The sequence below is a fragment of the Populus trichocarpa genome, chromosome 1 (genome assembly GCF_000002775.5).
Source record: "Populus trichocarpa isolate Nisqually-1 chromosome 1, P.trichocarpa_v4.1, whole genome shotgun sequence".
NCBI lineage: Eukaryota > Viridiplantae > Streptophyta > Magnoliopsida > Malpighiales > Salicaceae > Populus > Populus trichocarpa.
Genome location: NC_037285.2, coordinates 4,857,804 through 4,880,253, shown reverse-complemented (window position 1 = coordinate 4,880,253; position 22,450 = coordinate 4,857,804). Strand labels below are relative to the sequence as shown.

The 22,450-nt window shown below is 34.6% G+C and overlaps 3 protein-coding genes across 9 annotated transcripts; 2 read left to right on the top strand and 1 right to left on the bottom strand.

Annotated features, from left to right (window-relative positions):
* Window positions 1-640: 640 nt before the first annotated feature.
* On the top strand, window positions 641-2,772 carry LOC18094494 (transcription factor bHLH63). The gene is made up of 7 exons (XM_024596450.2): window positions 641-1,123; window positions 1,469-1,648; window positions 1,748-1,813; window positions 1,924-1,992; window positions 2,086-2,172; window positions 2,286-2,401; window positions 2,497-2,772. Exons 1-7 carry the CDS (start codon window positions 731-733, stop codon window positions 2,546-2,548), a joined length of 963 nt encoding a protein of 320 aa, XP_024452218.1. The 5' UTR covers window positions 641-730; the 3' UTR covers window positions 2,549-2,772.
* Window positions 2,773-8,410: 5,638 nt separating this feature from the next.
* Window positions 8,411-13,151, top strand: LOC7482814 (uncharacterized). Of its 6 annotated transcripts, XM_024587950.2 has the most exons (3): window positions 8,412-9,421; window positions 12,603-12,718; window positions 12,801-13,151. In XM_024587950.2, coding segments are annotated over exons 1-3 (1,035 nt in total). In that variant the 5' UTR covers window positions 8,412-8,504; the 3' UTR covers window positions 12,803-13,151. The 6 variants fall into 6 exon arrangements, with proteins under 6 accessions (XP_052301697.1, XP_024443718.1, XP_024443711.1 ...); XM_052445737.1 differs by lacking the exons at window positions 12,603-12,718; window positions 12,801-13,151 and adding an exon at window positions 11,736-12,024 and having other exon boundaries at window positions 8,411-9,421; XM_024587943.2 differs by having other exon boundaries at window positions 12,603-13,151.
* A 189-nt stretch (window positions 13,152-13,340) lies between these two features.
* LOC7482812 (protein LAX PANICLE 2) lies at window positions 13,341-22,239 on the bottom strand. 2 transcript variants are annotated; one of them, XM_024587926.2, is made up of 4 exons: window positions 20,983-22,239; window positions 20,762-20,812; window positions 20,544-20,616; window positions 13,341-13,777 (listed from the first exon to the last, which is right to left on the bottom strand). In XM_024587926.2, exons 1-4 carry the CDS (start codon window positions 21,843-21,845, stop codon window positions 13,619-13,621), a joined length of 1,146 nt encoding a protein of 381 aa, XP_024443694.2. In that variant the 5' UTR covers window positions 21,846-22,239; the 3' UTR covers window positions 13,341-13,618. The 2 variants fall into 2 exon arrangements, with proteins under 2 accessions (XP_024443694.2, XP_024443705.2); XM_024587937.2 differs by having other exon boundaries at window positions 13,341-13,774.
* Between the last annotated feature and the right edge of the window lie 211 nt (window positions 22,240-22,450).

Sequence of the window (22,450 nt, the reverse complement as noted above, 5' to 3'; positions counted from 1 at the left end):
AAATCTTTCTAACATAACACCTTATCTGGAGACACAACAAAGAGCCTCTATCATCGCCAGACAATGCACGCGCAGCCCGGGACAATAACCATGTTATTACAGCCCATGTTTTACTTATGAAAGACATCATGAATCCCTCCGCCCATACATTAATTAAGATTTTAAGGAGGTATTCCTTGCATCAACATAGTACATTTAGAGAAATTTAATAAATTTTAATTTTTTTTAAGTACTGCTATTATATTAGTATTTGAATCCAAAAACTAAAATAAAAAACCAAAACTTTCTAAATCATAATAGATAACTACTTAACATTATAATTAAAGAGATTTAATTCTTTTTTGACTTATATTCTAAATCATAATAGATAACTCCTTAACATTATAATTAAAGAGATTTTAATTCTTTTTTTACTTATATTTAATAAAATTTATTATTTTATAGAAATTTTTTATAATATCTATGAAATAACTGATGGATATGGTTCTTTAATATTAAAAAATAATATATATATATATATATATATATATATATATATATATATATATATATAGAGAGAGAGAGAGAGAGAGAGAGAGTTTTCCACATTCACTGCATCAGTCTGTGAGCCCCTCGCATTTATTTATAGCTAGGTTCTAAATTGCTCGACGCCTACCAGTCCATCCCCCCTCCCTGCCACCAGCCATCTGATTACTGCCCAATATACCTAGCTCAGTTTGAAGACTCCAAAATGGCAGCCTTTCCTTACCAGCATCAGCATCTCGCTTTTCTTGTTGACGAGTTTCAGCCCAATCCCAACACCGAAAACGACGTGTCTAGTTTACTGCAAGAGCAAGAAACCATTGCAAGCGGAGCAATTTTTTCTCCAAATCTGACACATGAATATCTCCAGGAGAGCACTTTACATGCTGAAAGAATCCTTGAAACTATCCATGGTGATGAGAACTTCAGTGAGAAAGTCCATTTCACTAGTACTTTAAACTACTCTTCTGCGATTGTAAATCATAATTCAAGTTCACCATCCATGGTGGTTGGTCTTGACTACAGTGAAGAGGATCAAGTTACTCAGGTGATGACCCCGACAATGGGGCAAATGAGAAAGCAATCATTGCCAACCAAAAAGGTACGTATGATCCCCAATACCAAGCTTCCTAACTAAAACCATGTTGGCATAAAAATTGAACAGAATTTTATGAGAAATGCTACAGCTGGAATATTGCACTTCAATGGTGAGTATAATACACACATGGCGGTTTAGGGAATATGCTAATTATGCACGGCATATATATTATATACATTACTGAGATGTAAGAATTACATACCAAATATTGTTAACTCAATTTTAAGTAATGAATTAATGTATTAGTCTCAATGTTGCTAATCAACACATGACTAGTTGTTTGCATGAACAGTACATGATTGATATTGATACAATATCACTGGATTTCATTGTACTGCATGTGATCAGGTAAAAAAAGAAAGCAAACGTGAGAAACGAAACCCAAAAAGTTCCGTCTCGACAAATCTAGAGAGACAAAGGCCCACAAAAAGACAGAAGAAAGCTCCTCCTCTCGAGCATCCGACCGGCTATGTTCACGTCAGGGCAAGAAGGGGTGAAGCAACAGACAGTCACAGCCTTGCTGAGAGGGTAATTAATTAAAGCACTGATTGATGGAACCTGCTAGCTTTTCATGAAATAGCGGCCAAATTGTTTTATTTCTTGTTTTTGGGAAACATGGTTTTGTAGGTGAGAAGAGAGAGAATCAGTGCGAAGATGAAGCTTTTGCAATCTCTGGTTCCTGGATGCGACCAGGTAAAAATACACTTTCTTGTCATCTGCTAATACTGAGTCCGAGGAAAATTTTGATCCGTGATTGAGATTATTCAGTTATACATGTTAATGGGTTGTCATATAACTAACAGATAACCGGCAAGGCTCTCATACTGGATGAGATAATCAGATATGTCCAGTCTCTAAAGGATCGAATCGGGGTAAGAATTAACGAAGACACTGCATAAAATGGCCTCTTCATTCAAATCTAACCATCCCCAGTTACCTATCTCATTAACTCTCTTACTGTTCAGTCACTTGAAGCAGAACTTGTTTTGGTTAATGAAATGGTCATTAATGACTTTAAAGTGAACTACAATATGGAGACACAAGCATGGCAGGTAAATATTTATCTGCCATGCTATTTAAAATTAAGCCATTGAATTTTGAATCATGTTATTTAAAAGCTTCTCCTATGGTATAACTGACTCCTTCCTTAATGTGCCAATTCCAGGAGCTATTTAGCTCGGAACTTCAGTTGCCGTCCGATCTAGAATCTGGATCCTCCCAGCTCTCTCCTTTCGTTGGGACATCAGATGCACCCACTTCAGTGTTGCAGCCACACCTCACGTACTCCCAGCAAACAACTTTTTAAGTGCTTCTCAAATGTAAGGCAAACAATCATAAAAACTACGTTCTTAATTTCGATAATGGCTACTTTTCAGGAAACCAGCAACTCTTAAAGGGCATGAAAGATTGTTTAGCAGCGTGGATTAGCCAATTTGCTATTTTCTAGTGGAAAATCAGATGTCAAACATTACCTGCAGAAATGCCTCTTATTTTCAAGTTCCTCATTATCTAGATTGTGTTCCATGAGTTGTGATACAAATTATTGGTTCGTGTGATTTTGGAAGTTAATTTGTTATATTTCGTTGTATTTCTTTGGTTTTAGATCATGTGGTCCTCTAAGATTCAGAATTCCCTATGTATAACTTTGCTTTGAAAGTTATGGTGGAATGTTTAAAATAATTGTTTTGAAAAGTGTCATTGTTGATAGAAACATTTATTAGTGATAATGTTATTTAGCCAATGAGTTGATGACACACAATCACTAATCTCCTATCTTTCTTATTCCACTTTTATGAAAGTTTTATATTTATTTTGGTCACTCTTTTCCTTGACCATTACTTTACTCTTTAATTTTTAATTTTTTAAAAATATACTGGAAAATGGTCAAAACAGGTTACGAAAAACTTCCCCTTTATTGATTTTGGTTTTTGTTTTTTATAAATATATTAGTATATGAATCAGATCAAAATATATAAATTCAAACTTTTTGATAGTGTTAGATATACCATTCAAAATTTTTGGTTCATATATATAAAAAAAAACTGATGATTAACATTAAGATTTAAGCAATGCATGTTCTAATATATGTAGTATCCATTAGTTTATTGGCTCGTGCTATTTTACGGGTGTTGCACGTATACAATATCACGATAATCATTCTTATTGATAAGGATTTTTAATGATGGGGAAAGAATAATTTTTTTTTATCAATAAATGGGTTTAGAGTTGCTATATAATATTATGGTTATTAAAAACCCTAATTGATCTCAGTCTGGATAAAAAGACTGATTATGTATAGAGAAAATATATCACTGCTAATATACTTTACCTTAAGTAATCTGCATTGTTTATTTATTTGTTTTCTAAGGTATTATTGTGTGTTTTTAATCGTTGGTATGTTTATTAGTTAAAGTTTGCACAACCCAGTAAAGTGGACCTTGACTTCATGAGTCAAGTTTAGTCGTTTTATAGTCAAAACAAAAAGAAAAATGTCTGAACAGTGGAGGCATGCTCCACTGTTTATGGGTTTTCTCCGCACAAGAGCTGCTTCTTATAAACCTGTGGCACAACCACAGTTGATGGTGGGTCCTATTAATAAGAAATTGCTTTTGTTGCGATACCAAACAACAGTATTTGTGGCTGCGGGTGAACCTCACCCGCAGCCACAATACCAAATGACACCTAAGTCTCTCAAAAATAAATTATATTTGCATAATTTAATATACTAAAAAATCACAAAAAGATAGTTTTATTTTTTATTTTTACGGGTGTTGCACGTATACAATATCACGACAATCATTCTCATTGATAAGGATTTTTAATGATGGGGAAAGAATATTTTTTTTTATCAATAAATGGGTTTAGAGTCGCTATATAATATTTTGGTTATTAAAAACCCTAATTGATCTCAGTCTGGATAAAAAAACTGATTATGTATAGGGAAAATATATCACTGCTAATATACTTTACCTTAAGTAATCTACATTGTTTATTTATTTGTTTTCTAAGGTATTATTGTGTGTTTTTAATCGTTAGTATGTTTATTAGTTAAAGTTGGCACACCCTAATAAAGTGGACCTTGATTTCATGAGTCAAACTTAGTCGTTCTATAGTCAAAACAAAAAGAAAAAAAGTTTGTTTTAATATTTGAAATATACCTCACATATAAATTCATAACCTTGGATATTTAAAGAAACAAAATAAGTTTTTGGTGTTTTTAGAAGATAGACCAAGTTTTCATGATTTTAATCATCTGGCTATATATCAAATCCAATATGCATACAAAATAAAAAAAAAAACTATCTTTTTGTGATTTTTTAGTATGCTAAATTATGCAAATATAATTTATTTTTGAGAGACTTTGGTGCCGTTTGGTATTGTGGCTGCGGGTGAGGTTCACCCGCAGCCACAAATATTGTTGTTTTGTATTGCAACAAAAGCAATTTCTTACTGGTAGGGCCCACCATCAACTGTGGTTGTGCCACAAGTTTACAAGAAGCAGCTCTTTGCTGCTTCTTGTGAGGAGAAAACCCATAAACAGTGGAGCCATGCTCCACTATTCACGTGAACAGTGGAGACATTCTCCACTGTTCTGGCCGGACAGTGTCCGGTTCAAAGCCAAAAATGCATTGAACTGGGTCCGACCCAGCAAAATAAAAAAATATTTTTTTTATTTTTAATTGTGTTTTTTTTCGAAAAACTAGTATTAAACATTATTCAATGACACTACATAAATTAGACGGAGATCGCTTGATGATGTAACATTTGCAGAATTTGATCGCAATCCCAATTTTGTTCCTGATTATATTTTACCTGATGTTGTTGCGCTTTTAAAAAATTTATGAAGATTATAGTCCTTGTCGTATGTATTTCATACATGATGGAATTGTAGATAGTTTAATGGAATAATAAAAAATATTTTATATAAAGTATTATTTATTTCATGATGTAATAACAATAGTTAAATCTACAATATTTAAATTAAAAACCATCAATATTAATATATATATTTTTAAATTATTTTATAACCTCAATTTCAAAAGCATTCTTAACCAAATACATTAAACTACTTTTTATTCAACCTCAATTTCAACCACTGTTTTAACCAAACATATATTTTTCCAAACCAACTTTAATTGAAAGTACTTTTTATAAAACAACTTTTTTCAAACAACAACCACAACAGCTACCGCAGTACCAAATGCAATAAAAATATTTAGATGTATTATTTTTGGAAGAAAATTTTTGTTGTTTTGTGGAGGGAAAACAATTCATTTAATACCGAAAATCAATTTACGTATCGATAATAATTTTAAATTTTAAATACGAGAGGGTAAAAAATATGTGGAACTGAAAATTAATTGCAAAGTACATCCTTAAATTTAATTAGAAATTAACTAAGATCATGTTTTGCAAAACCACTAAAAAAAAAAAAGGAAATATAAGGCTTGGAAGTTTTCTTAGAACCTATTTGCCAAACAAACCTTAATGACCTAAAAAATGCATTATTTTCTCTTAAGTACTTAAAGGCTTAGCCCAGCCACATTAGCCAAACTCAAAACTAAAAACCCTATAAAAAAATGCATGAGCTCAAAACAAAAACTGAAACCCAAATTAAAGACCCACAAATTTTATTAGGCAAAAATGTACTTAACCTAGGAATCAACCCAAAGCAACCCAAAGAGCAAATATGCCAAACTAATGAGCATGGCCCGTAAAGAAATTAATCAATAAAAAAAAGCGGTTCTAATAAGAAAAACAACAACGAAATGCCAGGCTTCTCTCTTGTTGGATTTAAGTGAAACATATAACTTTTGCTTATAATTCATATTGCTTTACCCAAAAACTACATACACAGCATGCCTTTTTTAGTTACAAGCTTTATTCTCATATCAATCCACAGTACCTATTATAACTTGAGGAAGTAGGAGAGAAACCTTACCTGGCCTTGAGTTGCTGGAGTTGATGGCGTCGGTTTGGTGTTGGAACCAACTTGCCAGAGTATTGTTGAGATTTTTACATCTTTGTTGTCCGCGAGATGTTGCTGCTGCTCAGGAGAACTTTGCTGCTACCGTTCGACCGATTGGAATTCTATTGGTAACTGGTTGACCGGTTGGGTTTCTGATCTACTGAGGAAGGAGATGTTGCTATTGGCTGGGAGGACAACCACTAATGCTGCTACTGTTGAGGAACTGTTCACAGTGCTGAGAAGAGACCCTGGCTTCATGCTCACGGTTGAAATTGTTATGCTGCTGTTGGAATGAGGTGCACAACCTCTTCTGGCGTGATTGAGAAGAACAAATCTGCTGGTGGTGGTCAGAAGTGGCTGAGTTGCTGAGGAATGTTTCTGCTTCTCTCCAAAAACCAGTCACCACCGTGATGATCAGCTACTGATTTGCTGAGATGAGCTGCTGGTGATACTAGTCACGATGCACTACCAAATTTAACAGTTGATGGAACTAGTGATGCTGATGGCGTGATTGAAGCTCACAGTGCAGAGAGTGAGAGAGATATATGTTGACTGTTGCATGTTTTTTGAGGAGAGATGCCGGTTGTTGCTGACGGTGAAACTTGCTGTTAAGGATGAGAAACCCTGCTAGGCTGCTACTGTTCACGGTCGAGTCATGAACTATTGCTCATAGTTGGCAAGAATCAATTGTTGATTATGACCAAAACCAGTGCTGTTGATGTCGTGGAAAGAGAAGGATGTTAATTTGCAGTTTGGTTGGCATGGACTCTGCAAGCAGATGCTTGTGAAGCCATGAACAGAGAAGAAAACATGTTGTAACTTAAACCGTTAGTCGTGGAGAAAGAGCAACGTACGCTTCAGGTGATCTCATCAACAGTATAGATGAGCTTGGAAAATATATAGTTTGTTCTTGAGAGGTGAAGGGGAGAAGACGAGGGTCAGGTCATGGTTTCCTTAGAAGAAAGGGTCATTCTTTTATCTTTTTTTTTTTTTTTTCATTTTTCACTTTTGAAAGCTGAAGAAGGTCCATGGTGGCTTGTATCACTGTGGCTTTATGGAAAGAGATATTATCAGGGCTGCTGTGGGGGTTGTGATGATACGAGGGCTGTTTCTAAGTTTGTTTCAGGCTGGAAAGATCAAGGAGTAAGGCTACTCTGGACTAAGAGATAATGTTCATGGCAGTGTTCATCTCCCTCCCCTTCAGCTGCTTGGATTAGGGTTTTTTAGCTATTTATTATAAGACAAAGAAGAATAATCTAATGTTCATGGCAGTGTTGATCTCCCTCCCCTCCAGCTGCTTGGGTTAGGGTTAGGGTTTTCGAGCTATTTTATAATACAAAGGAGAAGGATATAGATCTTATGAGCTGGATTATCTTAAATCATTGATGTTTGAGAATAGATCTTGGTTATTGATTGAAGCTAAGGATAAATGTTTGTATTTCTCTGCTAGCAAATGGAGGACACAAGATTATTTTTACAAATAAAACAATGTTAAGAAGGGTTTTTGAAAGATAATTTGCAGGTGTTTTTAGAGCATTAAGAGATGAAATTTTAGTTTAGAGTGAAGTAAACTAACATAAGATAAGATTTGTGTGATACGGTGAAGAGTGAAAAGATAAAATAAAGTACCCGAATGTAAACTGACATAAAATTTGTGTGGTACGGTAAAGAGTGAAGAGATGAGGGAATAATCTCTCTTATAACTTATATTATTTCAAGTTTTTTTGCCTAAAATATTTTTTCTTAAATTAAAGAGTTATTATGATATAATTTTTATTTTTATTTTTATTTATTGCTATAATTTTTAGCAAAGGTTTAGAGCATCTCATTACGGTAATGATTATTATAAAATTATTAAAAAAAAAGATTTACAATATAAAAAACTATATATATTATACTCTTACTCCTACAATCTTAATTTCATTTGAATTTAGTCATGATTTACAATTATAGCAGTATAAAATAAATTACAATTATAGACTTGATGGGAAAACTTACACTCAAAAAATTAAGATAAATTTTGTTTTAAGAAACTAAGAGAAACTAAAATCCACTAATTTTTAGATATATCAAGGGAATAATATGAGATTCATAATTAAATATAAAATCTTTGATATTAAATATAAAATGAGTTCATATTTTGGGGTAACCGAACATATATAGGCCTTGGCATTTATCAGCCCAGAATCGAAAGAACGTCAAGATGGGCCCAGCGAAGCAACTTCCGATATGAACGTCAAGATGGGCCTTAGCATCTGACAGGAAGCAACAGTTCACAATAAACCTCATCGAACGGTCCAGAATACAAACACACCATACTTCTGAAACCACCAGATTCCCCTATCCAAACCCTTATCCTACGCGCACTTCCGTCCAGACAGGCTTACACTCTCTATCTTCTCTCTCATAAAAAAAATGGCCGCCGAGTTACTTCCACCGGATGGCCCAATCACCGCCGCCGCCGCCACCACCAACACCACAGCATCCGCCGCCATAGACCCCACCACAACTGCCACAACAACAGCTCTAGCCCTAGCTGAATCAGAAAACCATGGGCCACCACCACCAATACCAAAACGGCAACGTCGACCAAGCGTCCGTCTCGGTGAGATCGGGGACCACCATCACCAAACAGCACATGACACGCACGTGCGACGGTCAACAAAGCAGCTGCAGCAACACCACACGTGGCGCCTCCCTAAAGACTCCTCAAAATCAATCAAAGCTCGTTCTTTAACCCATCTCGTTAACGGAAACAGCAACGAAATTGAAGAACACGAGCTCCCTAACAATAATCAAAACGGAGATCTAAATCTTCTCGAGTTCGGTCATGGAAGGAAAGCGAAGAGAGGTACAACGAAGAGAGTGAGATCGAATTGGATTTCATCGAATTCTAGAATCGATGAAGGAGATACTAATTTGGAGAATTCAAATGGAGAGGAAGGGTTTGTTCGGGAATTCGATCTTGATTCTGATAGTCCTTTAAAAGATCAAAGTCCGGTTCATTCTGTTGAAAATGTTGCTTTAGATTTCTGGCAAGGGAATCGGAGAACAGGCACGGGTTCTGGTCGAGTTAGGGTTACAGAGAGTAGGGAAAATGAAGGAATAGAAATGGAGAATGATGATAATTCGGAGCGAAAATGGGAAGGCGTGAGGACTTGGTTGATTGAGTTAGGGTTAAGTCGATACGCCCCTGTTTTTGAGATACATGAAGTGGATGATCAAGTGTTGCCGTTATTGACATTGGAGGATTTGAAAGATATGGGAATAAATGCAGTTGGTTCGAGAAGGAAACTGTATTCCGCGATTCAGAAGCTTAGAAAGGGGTTTCAGTGAGTTTTGAACTCTTTTTTTTTTTTTTTGGTTTATATCTTTTAGAGTAATTGGTGTAACTTTCTTTTTTGAGTAAAAAACCTCGGTCATGGATGAATTGTGATAATAGATAAAAATGCATGCCTGAGATGGTTTGAGCTATCTTTTTTGACTAATAATAATGATGATATAGTCTGGGTATCAATTGGTAGTTTCTTGTTATTGATTTCTTGCTTGTGATGTTCCCTTTTCTTTAATCTTGCAATTTGACATGTTTGATAGTATTTGTCATTTCAAAATCCATTCAGGTTAATGTTGGACAAGTACATGTTGCTCATATTTCAAGATATTTCTTTCTTAGCAATGTCATCTGGCTTGCCTTTCTACATGATATGCTTTCTTGATTTAGTTATTGCCGAATAGTTTCACTGTCTATTTGTGGTGGAGTTGGTTTAAATATTAATAACTATATCTTTCTTTGTTTGGAGATTGAGTTGATTGGTTGCTATTTATTTTCTTGACATAATGCTTGTGTTTGAGCGGTAAATTTTTTGGTTATTAAGGTTATGCGATTGTGTCATTTGACTTACCATACCGGTCCTCTGTCACCAAGGTTAAACTTTTGTATGCTTTGTTGCTATCACTGATCAACTCTGCTACTACTTTGATGGCACCTTCTTCATGTCAACCACACATAAGCATAAAAGTTTAGGGCTTAAGATGAGTTTGATAAAGCCAAGTACTAGCTTGAATAGTATCATAGTCTTGTGATTCTTGAAACTGGACACTAGTAGCATAGTCATGTGATTCTTGAAACTGGACACCGTCTCTCTCATTGGGTGAATTCATGATTCGTGAGTGGCTGCAAATTTCCAAATAATCTGCGTATTCACTCTCATCTCTTTTCCACCCCCTCCCCCTTTAACATTTATGTCTTTGCTCTCTCAAAACTTAAGCACACTGATGCCAAGCCTCTTTCTTGTACGAAACCGTAATAGGAATCAGGGTCTGGAATTTGTTTGGATTTGTCATTTATACCGAGTATTCACCCTGTTCACTGTGACGGGCTGACATCTCTTTTTTATCTACCGCTTTGGCTTCATTGGCTCATTTTCTAGTTTAAGTCCAGAATGATGGTGCATCCTGATCATGTTTGTACTGCGTTCTGCTTTGGCACATGTCATACATGTTGACAAGTCAGCCAATTTTTCTGTTCTGTTGAAACATTATTCTCGTGTTGGGATGATCCTCTTGCTTAAGGAAATTTATAATTTAACAAATTTCTGAATCTACTGCCACTTTTATCTGAGCAATAGGGTTGATTGTACCTTGTTTATGTCATGTAGGATGAATCTATTGTTGATCCAATATAATTTGTCTTAGAGAAGTAAAACTGCCATCTCATGTTTGAGACGACTCATGGGCTTGCAAGAACATTTTAGGATAAAATTATTTGTCTGTGTCTTTCTTAAGTCAATAGTTTTACCTCAATTGTTAACTCTCTTTCATGAGTTACACTTCAGCTAATGAACAGCTCAAGGTTTGGTGTCGTCTTGACAAGGTAGAATGGTACCGGGACAATATCTTCTCATAAGTTTATCTTCTTTGTAGAATACTTGTGATACAAATAATTCAAGATAGAAGTATGTTTTTTCATGACATAAAGCAATTTCTTTGAATAATGGAGATGGCAAAACGTAGAATCAAAAAGTTGAAGGTTACAGAGTTTAACTTTTGATAAAGCAAAATCTTGACTCAAATTTATAAGAATTTTTTGTTATTGAAGTTATTTTTGAGCAAACATAATTGTGACTTTTCTTTGAGTCAAAAGTCAAAAGCAACTTAATTCAATTTGTAAAAGTCATGCCAAATGGACTCCTAATAAATAATGTGCTGGCTTGTGGTATGGGAAGTAGTTAAGAATCGGTTCTGAATGAAGAACCCCATGCATTGCACACAGAAAGGACATACATCATAAATGTGTCGTGTTTGCCCCCTTCTGGAATGATACTTCCTTCTGGAACTGATCTTTGATGTTAGATAGAATTATTGCTACCCATTGCTGGAAACAGGGTGCTGTAATCAACTATTCTTTGTATGTGAGTGCTAAAGTAAGAAACCTTTTATTCTATCTTAAGGTACTAATTGCACGTGCCGATCCATCTATAATTTGGGTCTACTTCAATCTTAAATTTCAACTTGATCAAGCCGTAGCAAGTTTTCCATTCTTTTTTATTGGTTCGTTTCTCAAGTTTAATAAGGTTTTAGTGGCTTTCTTCCCTTATTCTGTCAGTATTATAATTTTTCTAATAATTGCACATATTGCCTCTGTAGTTTGGTTAAATGTTATAATGAATGGATTTCCTTTCATGCATCTTATCTTGTGGGGGTCTGTCTCTTGTCCTTTTCCTCTCACTAGAACAGCATGCTAAAGATTGTAAGGTCCCTGCTTGTTATATGTTGATTCTGGGCAGTGCAGATCATGCCCTTTTCATAAATGATGAAGGGGTCAACTGCTGAAGCGTTGTCCCTCTTAAAGAAATTTGTGCATCGATGAAATTAATCGCGCTTTCATTTCATTCTGCAATGCTATTTTTGGTGTATTTGGCTTAAACTGTAAGCAGTCCTTTGGCTTTTCTGAACATTGTACATTGATTTGAAGTTGAAGGTTTGTAATAAGTTGCCAAAGTGGATATGTAGTTCTGAAGAATGTCTGATTGGTGGAATATTAGAGTTTAAAGAATGAAGCAAGTGATGAACTAGTGAACTATGAAGATTTCTGCAATATTCAAGACTTGCCTCTGTAACACATGATCTAAATGATTTGGAAGAGCTGAGTAGCAGTTCTGTGTATATAATGCGGGAATAATATCAAACACGAGGAATGCAGAACCTAATTGGAGCTGTGGACTTCTTGCTTTAATGTTCTTTGACATGGTTTTTACATGTATTGTTTACAGTTTGACACTGACGTTTGCAATATTTTTGAGGGGTTCTACTGAAGTTCTGGCAGCGCATATCGGCATATGCCTTTGCTTCTCTTTCTTTGCGATGTGTTCTATTGTTTAATTGTTTTCAATTCTAGCTGTTTAATTACATTATTTCAAAATAACAATTAAGATGATTGCATTTGTGTCCCGAACCTGGGATAATCTTAATCCCCAAGATAAACAAATCTTAAAATGTATGTGCTCCTTGCAGGATTACATGTGTGCGTAGGACATGGATTTGCTCAGGTTTTTCAAACAAGTTGCCTCCTTGCTATGCTCTTGTGGGCGTTCATTGCTATCTGTTGCATGGCAGAGGAGTTGTCGATTGTACGTTGAATTGTTCTGTGTAGGCATAAAAAAAGTTTATGGTTATGGATGAGTTTGGTTAATGCAATTAACTTTAAAACAGGATGCCCTGGGAAGAATTTATTTGGGGGGCAATGGCGTGGAGGATTGCTTGATTAGGGAGGTGGTTCTCTGGCGCTTTCAGACCATCCTCTTGCCTATTTCAAATCCTTGTAATTTTTACTCGAGTATGAGTTCACAGCCCTTGATGCCTGGCATATGGATACGGAAGCCCGGCGCTTCAATGGAATGCTGACGGATCACGGTGCTTAATTAACAGTCTGACAAACATGCCTGATGTCAATACGGCAGCCATGTCATTTTTTAGTGCTAGACTTCAAAAAATTTAATCAGATTATTCTGTTCTGAATTATTTTTTTAATGTCAAATATATCTCATAGAAAAGATATAGTAATCTCATTCTCAATTATATATTTAATATTTTTTTTTTGATAAAAATAACCATATTATTATATTGTTTTAATCCACAATGACATGTATTTGATGAACAATAAAAAGATAAATAATAAAAACTTTGCTTTATTGAACTTTTGTTATAATATGCAAAAAGTTGTCGTCCATCATCAGATGATGTTGATGCTCGTTAATAAAACAAATATAATTAAATATCGATAAAGCGGCATAGCTTGGAAATACACTTTGGGTCATGTTATTTGCTCCGAAAATGTAAACCTCATCTCAGGCGGGTATTCCAAACTATTTTCTCCAATTAGAGAAGTGAATTAGAAAAGAAAAAGGCAAGAATAAATAACAGAGCCTAAAAGCCGAAAAAATAAAAGAAAAGAAATGGAAGAAACGAGTGTATGATAACTTAACAATGATACAAGTGAGAAATAAATAATGAGAAATGTTTGGGGACTTTTAAGCACTTCTACCATAGTGCAGCACCATGACATGATCTGTGGTTGAGGATTCTGGAAGCAAAGTGAGTGCATCTCTTGGGCTCCATATGTTATCCCTTACATGCTGCAACGTCAAGAAAGGTACAAGCTGTTGCCCTCTACAGGTTATCTCTATCTGCTTTTATCAAACCACAATCGTCAAAAAAAAAAAAAAAAAAAAAGTGAGCATGAAAAGTAAATACTGTAAGCATCACACACATGAGCATGAAAGCAAATATTAGAAGAATATCCAGTCACTTCGAATTAATAGCTGAAACCTTAACCTCTATCTACATCAATTGTTTTTTTTTTTTTTTTTTTTTTTAAGGTATTAAATAGTCGAGAGAAGAACAATCCAAAAGAAAAACCCATCTACGTATATTAAGTAGTCAAAACGGGAAGACGCCATTTCCTCTTCTCTCCTTGTCTGACGAGGGAGAGCATCATCATGACTATGCTAATCCCCGATTGGTGTAGCTAGCTAGAAATTACTCATCTCGATTTCTAAGTTAATTTTGTAAAAACCCTTTTGTAAGCATTTAGCTAGGTGCGCAACACCAAGTTTCACTTGGAAGTAACGAAAGATGCGAGCATCCGAGTATAGATGCAAGCAAGCTAGCATGTGGTGACTTCATTTTGTTTTTGTTTTTTTTTTTTTCTCTTTTTAATAGAGTTTAGTGTGTGTATATTTAGTGTTGTGGTGGGTAATAAATATAAAATAATATTTTTTATATTTATAATATTAAGATATCAAAATCATCCAAAAATATTTTAAAAAATTAATTTAAAAAAAAAAATGTATTTGAAGTCATGCTTTGTCTCTAGCTTACGTCTTTCGCATAGCCCCATAATAATGTATATATATATCCCTGTAACGTCTACTTTACCCATAAAATTCCATGGCGCAACAAGAACTACTACGGTCAGCGGTCAGCCATGACAATCCACCCTTTGGGGCTGCCCGTCCCTTCACCCACGATCTCGAAAACTGCCCGGGTTTAATCATTACGGGGCCCACCTAGTCTTTGCTCGTAAGGCAAAATCATGAGCCCATAGACTTTATTTTATTATTATCATTATAATAATAATAATATACAGTAGCATCAAAGATTTTATAATCTAACCAGTCACCATATTCTAAAAAGAAAATTTGTAAATTGTAATGGATCCGGAAACCACGGCAAAATAAACTACAGAACCTAACTATTCATCAATCTCATGTCATGCACGTCTACCTCACGTTGCTCAGTCGACCTATTATTGATACATGTAATTAACAAGGCCAATATTCTTCCACCAAGTAATATATATATATATATATATTAACATAAGCTTGGTGTATTTGAAAACTACCCAACAAATTAATTAATAAAGGGTTTGGCCAGATTTTATCTCTTTACACACACACACACCAGGAATGATCAAAAATATCAAACACTATATATATATATATATATATATATATATATATATATATATATATATATATATATATATATATATATTATTTTGCATGCACATCGTGGTTTCACCAGCTATCTACACAGAATTCATTTTCGTGGAGGAGGCTTATCTGTCTTTTAATGCCCTTTGTTTTTGTTCCTTTTCAACAACTTGGAATAATTTTGCTGTGGATTATTCGATCATGCATTGCTTTCCTCCGACGTTAGATACATGGGTGGGTTCTTATGATTTTCTTTATTAGTGGAGTTCTTTTTTTTTTGTGGTTGGCTAGAGAGAGATGATGGTGTAGATGATGGTGATGATGATGATGATGGTGTTGATGAAGATGGGGTTTAATATTTCTATCAAAGTGCACCACTTAAGGTGTTTTTGATCATGGGATCTTTTGAAGCACAATAATCCCTAATGAAAAAGAGAGGAACCTAAGGCTAAAAGCTGAGCTGAGAGAAGGGAGAGCGTGACCAAAGGGAGAGATAACGCATGCAGATTGGAGATGGTGAGTTCGATAATGACATGGTCCACGTGTGATTTTTTAGGCCCTACGATATGATTTCATTTGATGTTTTAGTATCTCCCTTTCTTTTTCTTTTTCTTATGTTAATAATAATATTCAAGTGTCACCTATATATGCCAAGACAATCCACATCTAAGTTGATGATGTTCTTATACATATCTTAAAGTCAATGCTAGCTAAAAAAATATATATATTCAGAAAGGAAGGAAGCCTTCCCAACATGAAGGCATCTTTTTGGCTTTCTTACATAGTGATTATTACCCTCCTCGACTATTATTGCTTGCACACATGTCCTTCTTAAATAAGAATTTCCAGCCATTAGATTGTGGGAAATCATTACAAAAATATATACTATAATATATGAATACCTAGACTCTCATAGATAATATGGTAAATTACAGTAACCTTTGAGATATTATAAAATTATAATGATCATTCAAGATTTAAAAATATTACAAAAACCTCATTTTAATAATATATAAATTGATTTGAGGACAGATTCCTTGAATTAAGCTAAAACTTATTAGCTAGCTAGGCCTCATTATTCTCCTCAAATGCAATTATAAGTTCGACCTCGTCTTTCACACCTACTTAAGAAGTTTTTAATCATTGGGTACTTAGTTGCATGCATTGTTTTAAAGATGTCTTGCATAATATTCTGGACGGCATGAACGAATTACTTCCTAGAAATGAAACTTTATGAACAAGTTTTATTAAAATCACCTGGCGGTGGATCCAACACCAATAAGAAATTGTCAAATCAATGGCATAATTAAGTTGACCTGCAGCCTATGTGTATATAACAACTAATATGGTATAACATGAAATGTGCTAGCTAGTTGTAGTCTATGAAAGCAAAGAAGAACATTGAATTTGTCCTCGTACATGCTAGATAACTACAATAGTTTATGCCATGGATGATTGTTTAGTGATTACATGCGTTTAGTTTAGGTAAGAATATAAACCATGTATTGTATGCTATTTAATTTCTTTTTAATCTGCTTCAAGAGTGGAAAAAAACAGAAGAGTTCGGACGGTTTTTGGTTGTTGGGTATGTAATTGGGCATGATTGATAAAATAGGATATTGTGTTAACGGCATATCTCCTTACTTCATGGCATGGCATGAAGTGCAAGACAGCAACAGAAATTAATATATATTCACACGATCCAAATTAATCATCCTATATATAAGGGTTGACCTAATTACGAACTTATACGCAAGAACTAAAACTAAATTATTTTAAAACAAGATGGAATGTTGAGCATGTCATGTTACAACCTAACAAGCCCAAAATATACGAGTGTTAATATATATATTTGTGTGTTGTAGGTAGCGAAGACAACAGAGACAAGCTATATGTAGTAACCACCTAGGACAAGGAATATGGCGAAATCAACTAACACTGCGTGGTTCATATATATATATTTCCAGGTCTGAGTTCGAGTTTTTTAATGATACGCGCGCTGTCTTGGCATTCTCTTCTCTTTCTTGTTTGTCACCCTAGAAACAAACCTAAGCATTGCTTGCCGTAGAAGACAAGGGACAATGGATGGCTCTAGATCAAGTAATCATGCACTGGCCTTTTATTTTAATCGTCTTCAATCAATAAGGAAAAAAGAAATGGTATGAGATGAAAATATTTGCATCAATACTACAAATTGGGAAAAATTTTAAGAGCAAGAATTTGTGTGCTGTTTCTCCATGCCTAATGGACGACCTACTCTACACATACACACGCTTTTAATAGAACAAGGAACACTAACTGACCCTCAGGACTCTACTTCTTAAATTCAATTTGTTGGTTTTACTATATGATTGAGAAAATACTGGCACAAGACAAGTTCTATAACTAAAAGTTTTCGATTATGAATTAGAGTTTTTTTTTTTTTTTAGTTTTTCTTTACTTCAATTATATGGAACACTCATGAGTAGTGAATAGGTGCTACGTAGTGAAAGCATATAGGCATGCGTACAGTGATTTTATTTTTTTCCGTTAGCCACAAAAGACATGTATAAGCACCATAGTGATATACATCACTTGTCTAGAAAACTCAAATAACCTAATTAAAGAGTAGAAACTATAAACTAGAAAAAGAAGGAAAAAAATGGCCAAAACTACAGCTTTAGTAGCTATATATTACATCCTAAAGCATCACAACTATTGTCATTTAGATTTTTAGTTTTGTTCAATATGATGTACAAAAGCCTTTTGCTTTCATATAAATGAAAACACATAGTGTTCCCTAAAAATAACTCAGCGATTCGAATTTTTTTTTAACTTCATTGGCTGTAATGATCTGCATAAGGATTTCTTTCAGTTGCTTTTCTTTTGTACTGACTTTGAACCCTAATATTAAAATCTTTCAATGGTTTATCGGTACGTATGGTGCTTGTCCCTAAAAATATGGCTGTCATTTTGTGCTCTAGAAAAAGTTTTCACACAATATTATTGCAGTACTGCACAATGGAAGTCGATGATTTTCCAATGAATCAGAAGGGATAATAAGAAACAATAAGACCACAGGTTCATCTCACACTGAGAGACTTAAGGAGAGAATATTTAGTCTATGGACATAATTCTGCAAGCCTGTGTTAAATCCCTAAATTTGCATACGAAAATAGGCACTTTATAAATCAACAATCCCTTCTTTTATACGCTAAGGACACTCTCCTCCCCCCCAAGCCGTGGCCATATATATATATATATATGCGCACCATGTACAAATATGAATTTGCATCTTTTCTGGTTTCTGAATTTTCCCTCTTTTAAAAAGACCTGAAGTGAATTAGTCGATTCATTATCTATATATATATATGATTCAAGAAAGCTTCAAGTGTTTTTGATGCAGTAAAAAATATTTTACTAATTATATCTTAGAGATCAGGAAACCTGAATTTCAAGCAATTAATTAAAACTCGAGTCTGAATATTTTTCATAGCAATACTCGATTGATAATAATCATAAAAATAGAGAGTACTCAATTACTATCTTATAAGGGACTTTAGTTTAATTATGGTAATAACAACAATGAAGGATATAGCCAGCTAGTGGGTATTCGATGAAGTGTGCCTGAGAAGCGTTGTATAAATGATGGACACACAATTGCGCATGCACTGAATCTGATAATCAAAGCCATCTCTTGCATGGATTATATTATATATATTGTATATAACAGCGTAGCCCCTAATAATGACAAAATACAAAGTTAATCTATTGTCCAGTACTTTGATACGTCCATTATCTGCATCCTTCCAAGACCTCATACACCTTTCTATGTGTATATAATTATTCCATGGACAATGCACGTGAATTATGATGTACACATGATGATAGAACCAGATCGTTTCTTAACAATGCCGTGCATGTTAAAGAAAATAAATAGTGTTTATACTAGGATTAATATTAAATAGAAAAATATAATGATCTTATTATAATTCAAAAATAGATGATTTTAAGAATTTCTTTTTAAATCAGTTTAAAAGACAACAACTTTTTGAGGCTGAAGTTCAATCGCCTATGGACGAATAGAAGGTAAAGTTATTTGTAGGAGTTCATTGAGTGCAAGAAATTAGGGGAAAAACCGAAAGAGTGACTAAATAAAACTATATTAATCCTGTGTTTCAGAACGCTGCCTATGATTACTGTTATAATTAATAAATTCGATTTGCAGTGTAGCAAGAATATGATCTGTTTTCTTGTTCTTTTTAATTTTTGTGATAAACACACAATAGGAAATCCAAACTCTATATATTAGAACATGTCTCTTCCAACATATTCTAACTGATAATTCTTGAGACACACACACACAGTAACGCATTTCTATTGCAGTTTTCTTAATTTGTTGCACGATGGGAAATTTAATTTCTATATATAATAAGTCATAAGATAAGTATCAGATGTCTATCAATATATAGTCCTATTCGAAATAGGGCAACCTAGCACAATCAGAGTTTCCTTATACGAATATCATTAATTATCAATAGAGATAACCAAGACAAATCCTCTATGATACTCAATTCTTAGAGATAATCAAGACTAACCCTTGTTTATGTCTAATGTACCAAGAAAAATACGGACTTCCCTAGCAATACTTGTATCAACAGCCAGTTATCTTAAAACAGGCAGGAAAGAAGTCAAACAGCGAGAAAACTAGTGGCTTAGGTTTCTTCTCCAAGGTTTTGCATTTTAACCCATCCCACCAGCTGCTTATATGTATGTATGCGCGCTTTAGTGCTTTACTTCACTTTATGCCTGTTTGTGCTTTCTCTTATTGTTGTATGCATTATTTATGCCGGATCATTGAGACGTTACTTTCTTAAGTGTTATGGTCTAAAACAGTAAACCCATTTGTGAAGGATGAAAGGCTACTCATTTCAATTTATTTTGGGGGTCATGTGAAAGAAGGTGGCAGGTCTACATTATCTCCAAAGTAATACACTTAAACCCTACACCTCTAATTTAATCTTGTCAATAAAAACATTTATAACTAACTAAACTTCAAATTGATGACCAGTTTAGAAGACTCAATACCTAGTTTAGACAAACATTTTTGTTCTTAGACCATCATTGCAAGAATAGATTATGGCCTAATGATACAAAAAGAGAAGTTGGCTACCTAGAAATATACTTCTCACCTAAATATCAAGTTATCAGACACAATATATACCGCTAGAGAAACGCATCTAGTTCTGCTGTTTCTGTCATGTCTCTAACACCACCTTTGTCCATTTTCGTGCAATTAAAACTAGTAATTTGGAAAGATAGGGTCGTTCCCTATTTCTGGTTCTTCTATTTGTCTGTGATTTTCCAATCTTCAGGAAGTGATCAGATGTGTAAAATAAGGTAGGAAGAACAGTACAATCAACTACTTCTTTTTATGTATTGATTGGAATAGAAAAACAAATGTAATAATGGTTTTAAATACCTCTGATTCGCTATCCAGTCCCAGCTTGTTAACCAGATACTTCATTAATAACCGAACTGTCATCCTTCCATCCCTAAGGTTTCAGATATCGAAAGAAAAACGAAATAATTAAGTCTCAGAACAAAAAGGATTCTTCAATTCCATTAATATATTAAACTTTATTAACCCCCTCCTCCCCAAAAAAAAAAAAAACCAGGAGAGAAGATAAAATATGTTACTTGATTCTCAGGTAGCTCTTGGATATTTGAGGCAAGAAGGGTTCTTTCGTTCTGCATTTAGACATGAAAAACAAATCATTACAAAGTAGCTAATTGGATGTAAAAAATATTTTAAAATGAAATTAAGTAAACAAAAGATGAAAACAAAAACAAAATGGTGGGGCTAATCTTTCTATGTGCTTCTTCGTATGTCTACCCTTTTTTTTTTCTTTTGCACTTACTGATTTTGAGACGCTTGTAGTAAAAACCAAATGCCAGAATGGGGTCTTCTTGGAGGATCAATTACTCTAAAGTCGGAACTCGGTCCTGCAACATCCATGCCACTATTTACTTGGAACGGACGTGAAAAATAGGACCCCAATGGCATCAAAGAAGAAGAAGAGGACGACGGAGAATATGAAGATGAGGCGGTCGCTATATTATGCAACATAGGCCTAAATGGCCAGTTTATCTCTTGATGAAGAGGATAGGTTGAGCTAGTTGCTGCTGGATGGTGTTGAAAGAATAAAGATGTAGTGCCAAAATTAGTGGCATGACTTGCAGCAATGTTCATGACTGGCCTTGGAGGAGTTCTAAAATCAGGAACATGAAACATAGGAGTACTCAAAGGTCTTGCTTGATGTGAAATACTACTAATGCTACCTGGTAGTAGATCAAGCTCAATCAACCCTCCTCTTCTAGTTGTAGGATCAAGTACTAGTTGTTGTTGTTGTTGATGATGATGATGATGATAGTGCTTGCTCTCATGGCTTGTTGGTGTTGTTGTCGTTGTTGTTTGACCCCCTATACTCAATTGGAGCCACCCTTCATCTCTCTCTTCTTGAACATCTTTTGAGCTTGAGCCAGCTTCATTATTAACACTATTAGTTCTTGATTCATCTTCAGCCATGGGAATATTAGCCACCACTAGATCAGATCCTAATAAGCAAGCTTCACTAACACAAGAGTCATAACCTTCTAATCGGCTCATAAGACCAAAACTCTCATTATATGCACTAGTACCTCCACCAAAATAACTACCATAACAAAGTTGATGCTGTTGCTGTTGTTGTTTAGAAAGACTTCGAGCAGGAACCATGGTCATATCCAAGGAGAAGCTGGAACCCCGAACCGCGTATATCGATGATGAAGATGATGGTTCTTGTTCGTGATCTCAAAGTAAGCCATGGATATGAAGACGGCTGCCAAACTGACTGTAAGTGTTACTAGGACAATATTGGGAAGAGAGATCTATAGTTGATGTTGCCATAGGCATGTGCTAAAATAATGGAATCAATAGAGAGAGAGACACCCATTAACCAGGTAAGGGTTTTTATTTGATGTTTCATCGTAAACATACCCAAGGACAACGAGGAGAATAAAACTTGCAAATCTCACTTTCCATTAATTCTCTTTGTTTGGAAGCTTGTGAGGTGATGAAATAGTTGCAGAAGAGAGAGAGAGAGAGAAAGAAAAAAGAAAAAAAAGAGAGATGGTGGTCAGACAGTCAGTCAGTTATGTTAAATAATATTAATACTACTCCACGATAATAAATAATAATTATACTATATTCCTTAGAAGGGTAATATTTTTTTTGACTTTGTTAATTAAGACAGACGAAATATTATTATATCATGTTCCACCTGTTTTCTATCGAGGAAAAGGGAATAGGAATAATAATAATTTCAATAAAAAGAGAGAAATACTAAA

Bases quoted from the DNA above. Each gene is read 5' to 3' on its own strand.
- LOC18094494 (XM_024596450.2), top strand. From the start codon at position 731: ATGGCAGCCTTTCCTTACCAGCATCAGCATCTCGCTTTTCTTGTTGAC. The intron at 1,124-1,468 runs GTACGTATGATC...GCATGTGATCAG, and splicing joins AATCATTGCCAACCAAAAAG to GTAAAAAAAGAAAGCAAACG. The intron at 2,173-2,285 runs GTAAATATTTAT...TGCCAATTCCAG, and splicing joins TGGAGACACAAGCATGGCAG to GAGCTATTTAGCTCGGAACT.
- LOC7482814 (XM_024587943.2), top strand. From the start codon at position 8,505: ATGGCCGCCGAGTTACTTCCACCGGATGGCCCAATCACCGCCGCCGCC. The intron at 9,422-12,602 runs GTGAGTTTTGAA...TGCTCCTTGCAG, and splicing joins AAGCTTAGAAAGGGGTTTCA to GATTACATGTGTGCGTAGGA.
- LOC7482812 (XM_024587926.2), bottom strand. From the start codon at position 21,845: ATGACCATGGTTCCTGCTCGAAGTCTTTCTAAACAACAACAGCAACAG. The intron at 20,813-20,982 runs GTAAGTGCAAAA...GTCTAAATGCAG, and splicing joins CTACAAGCGTCTCAAAATCA to AACGAAAGAACCCTTCTTGC. The intron at 13,778-20,543 runs GTATTTAAAACC...GTTTGATAAAAG, and splicing joins GACTGGATAGCGAATCAGAG to CAGATAGAGATAACCTGTAG.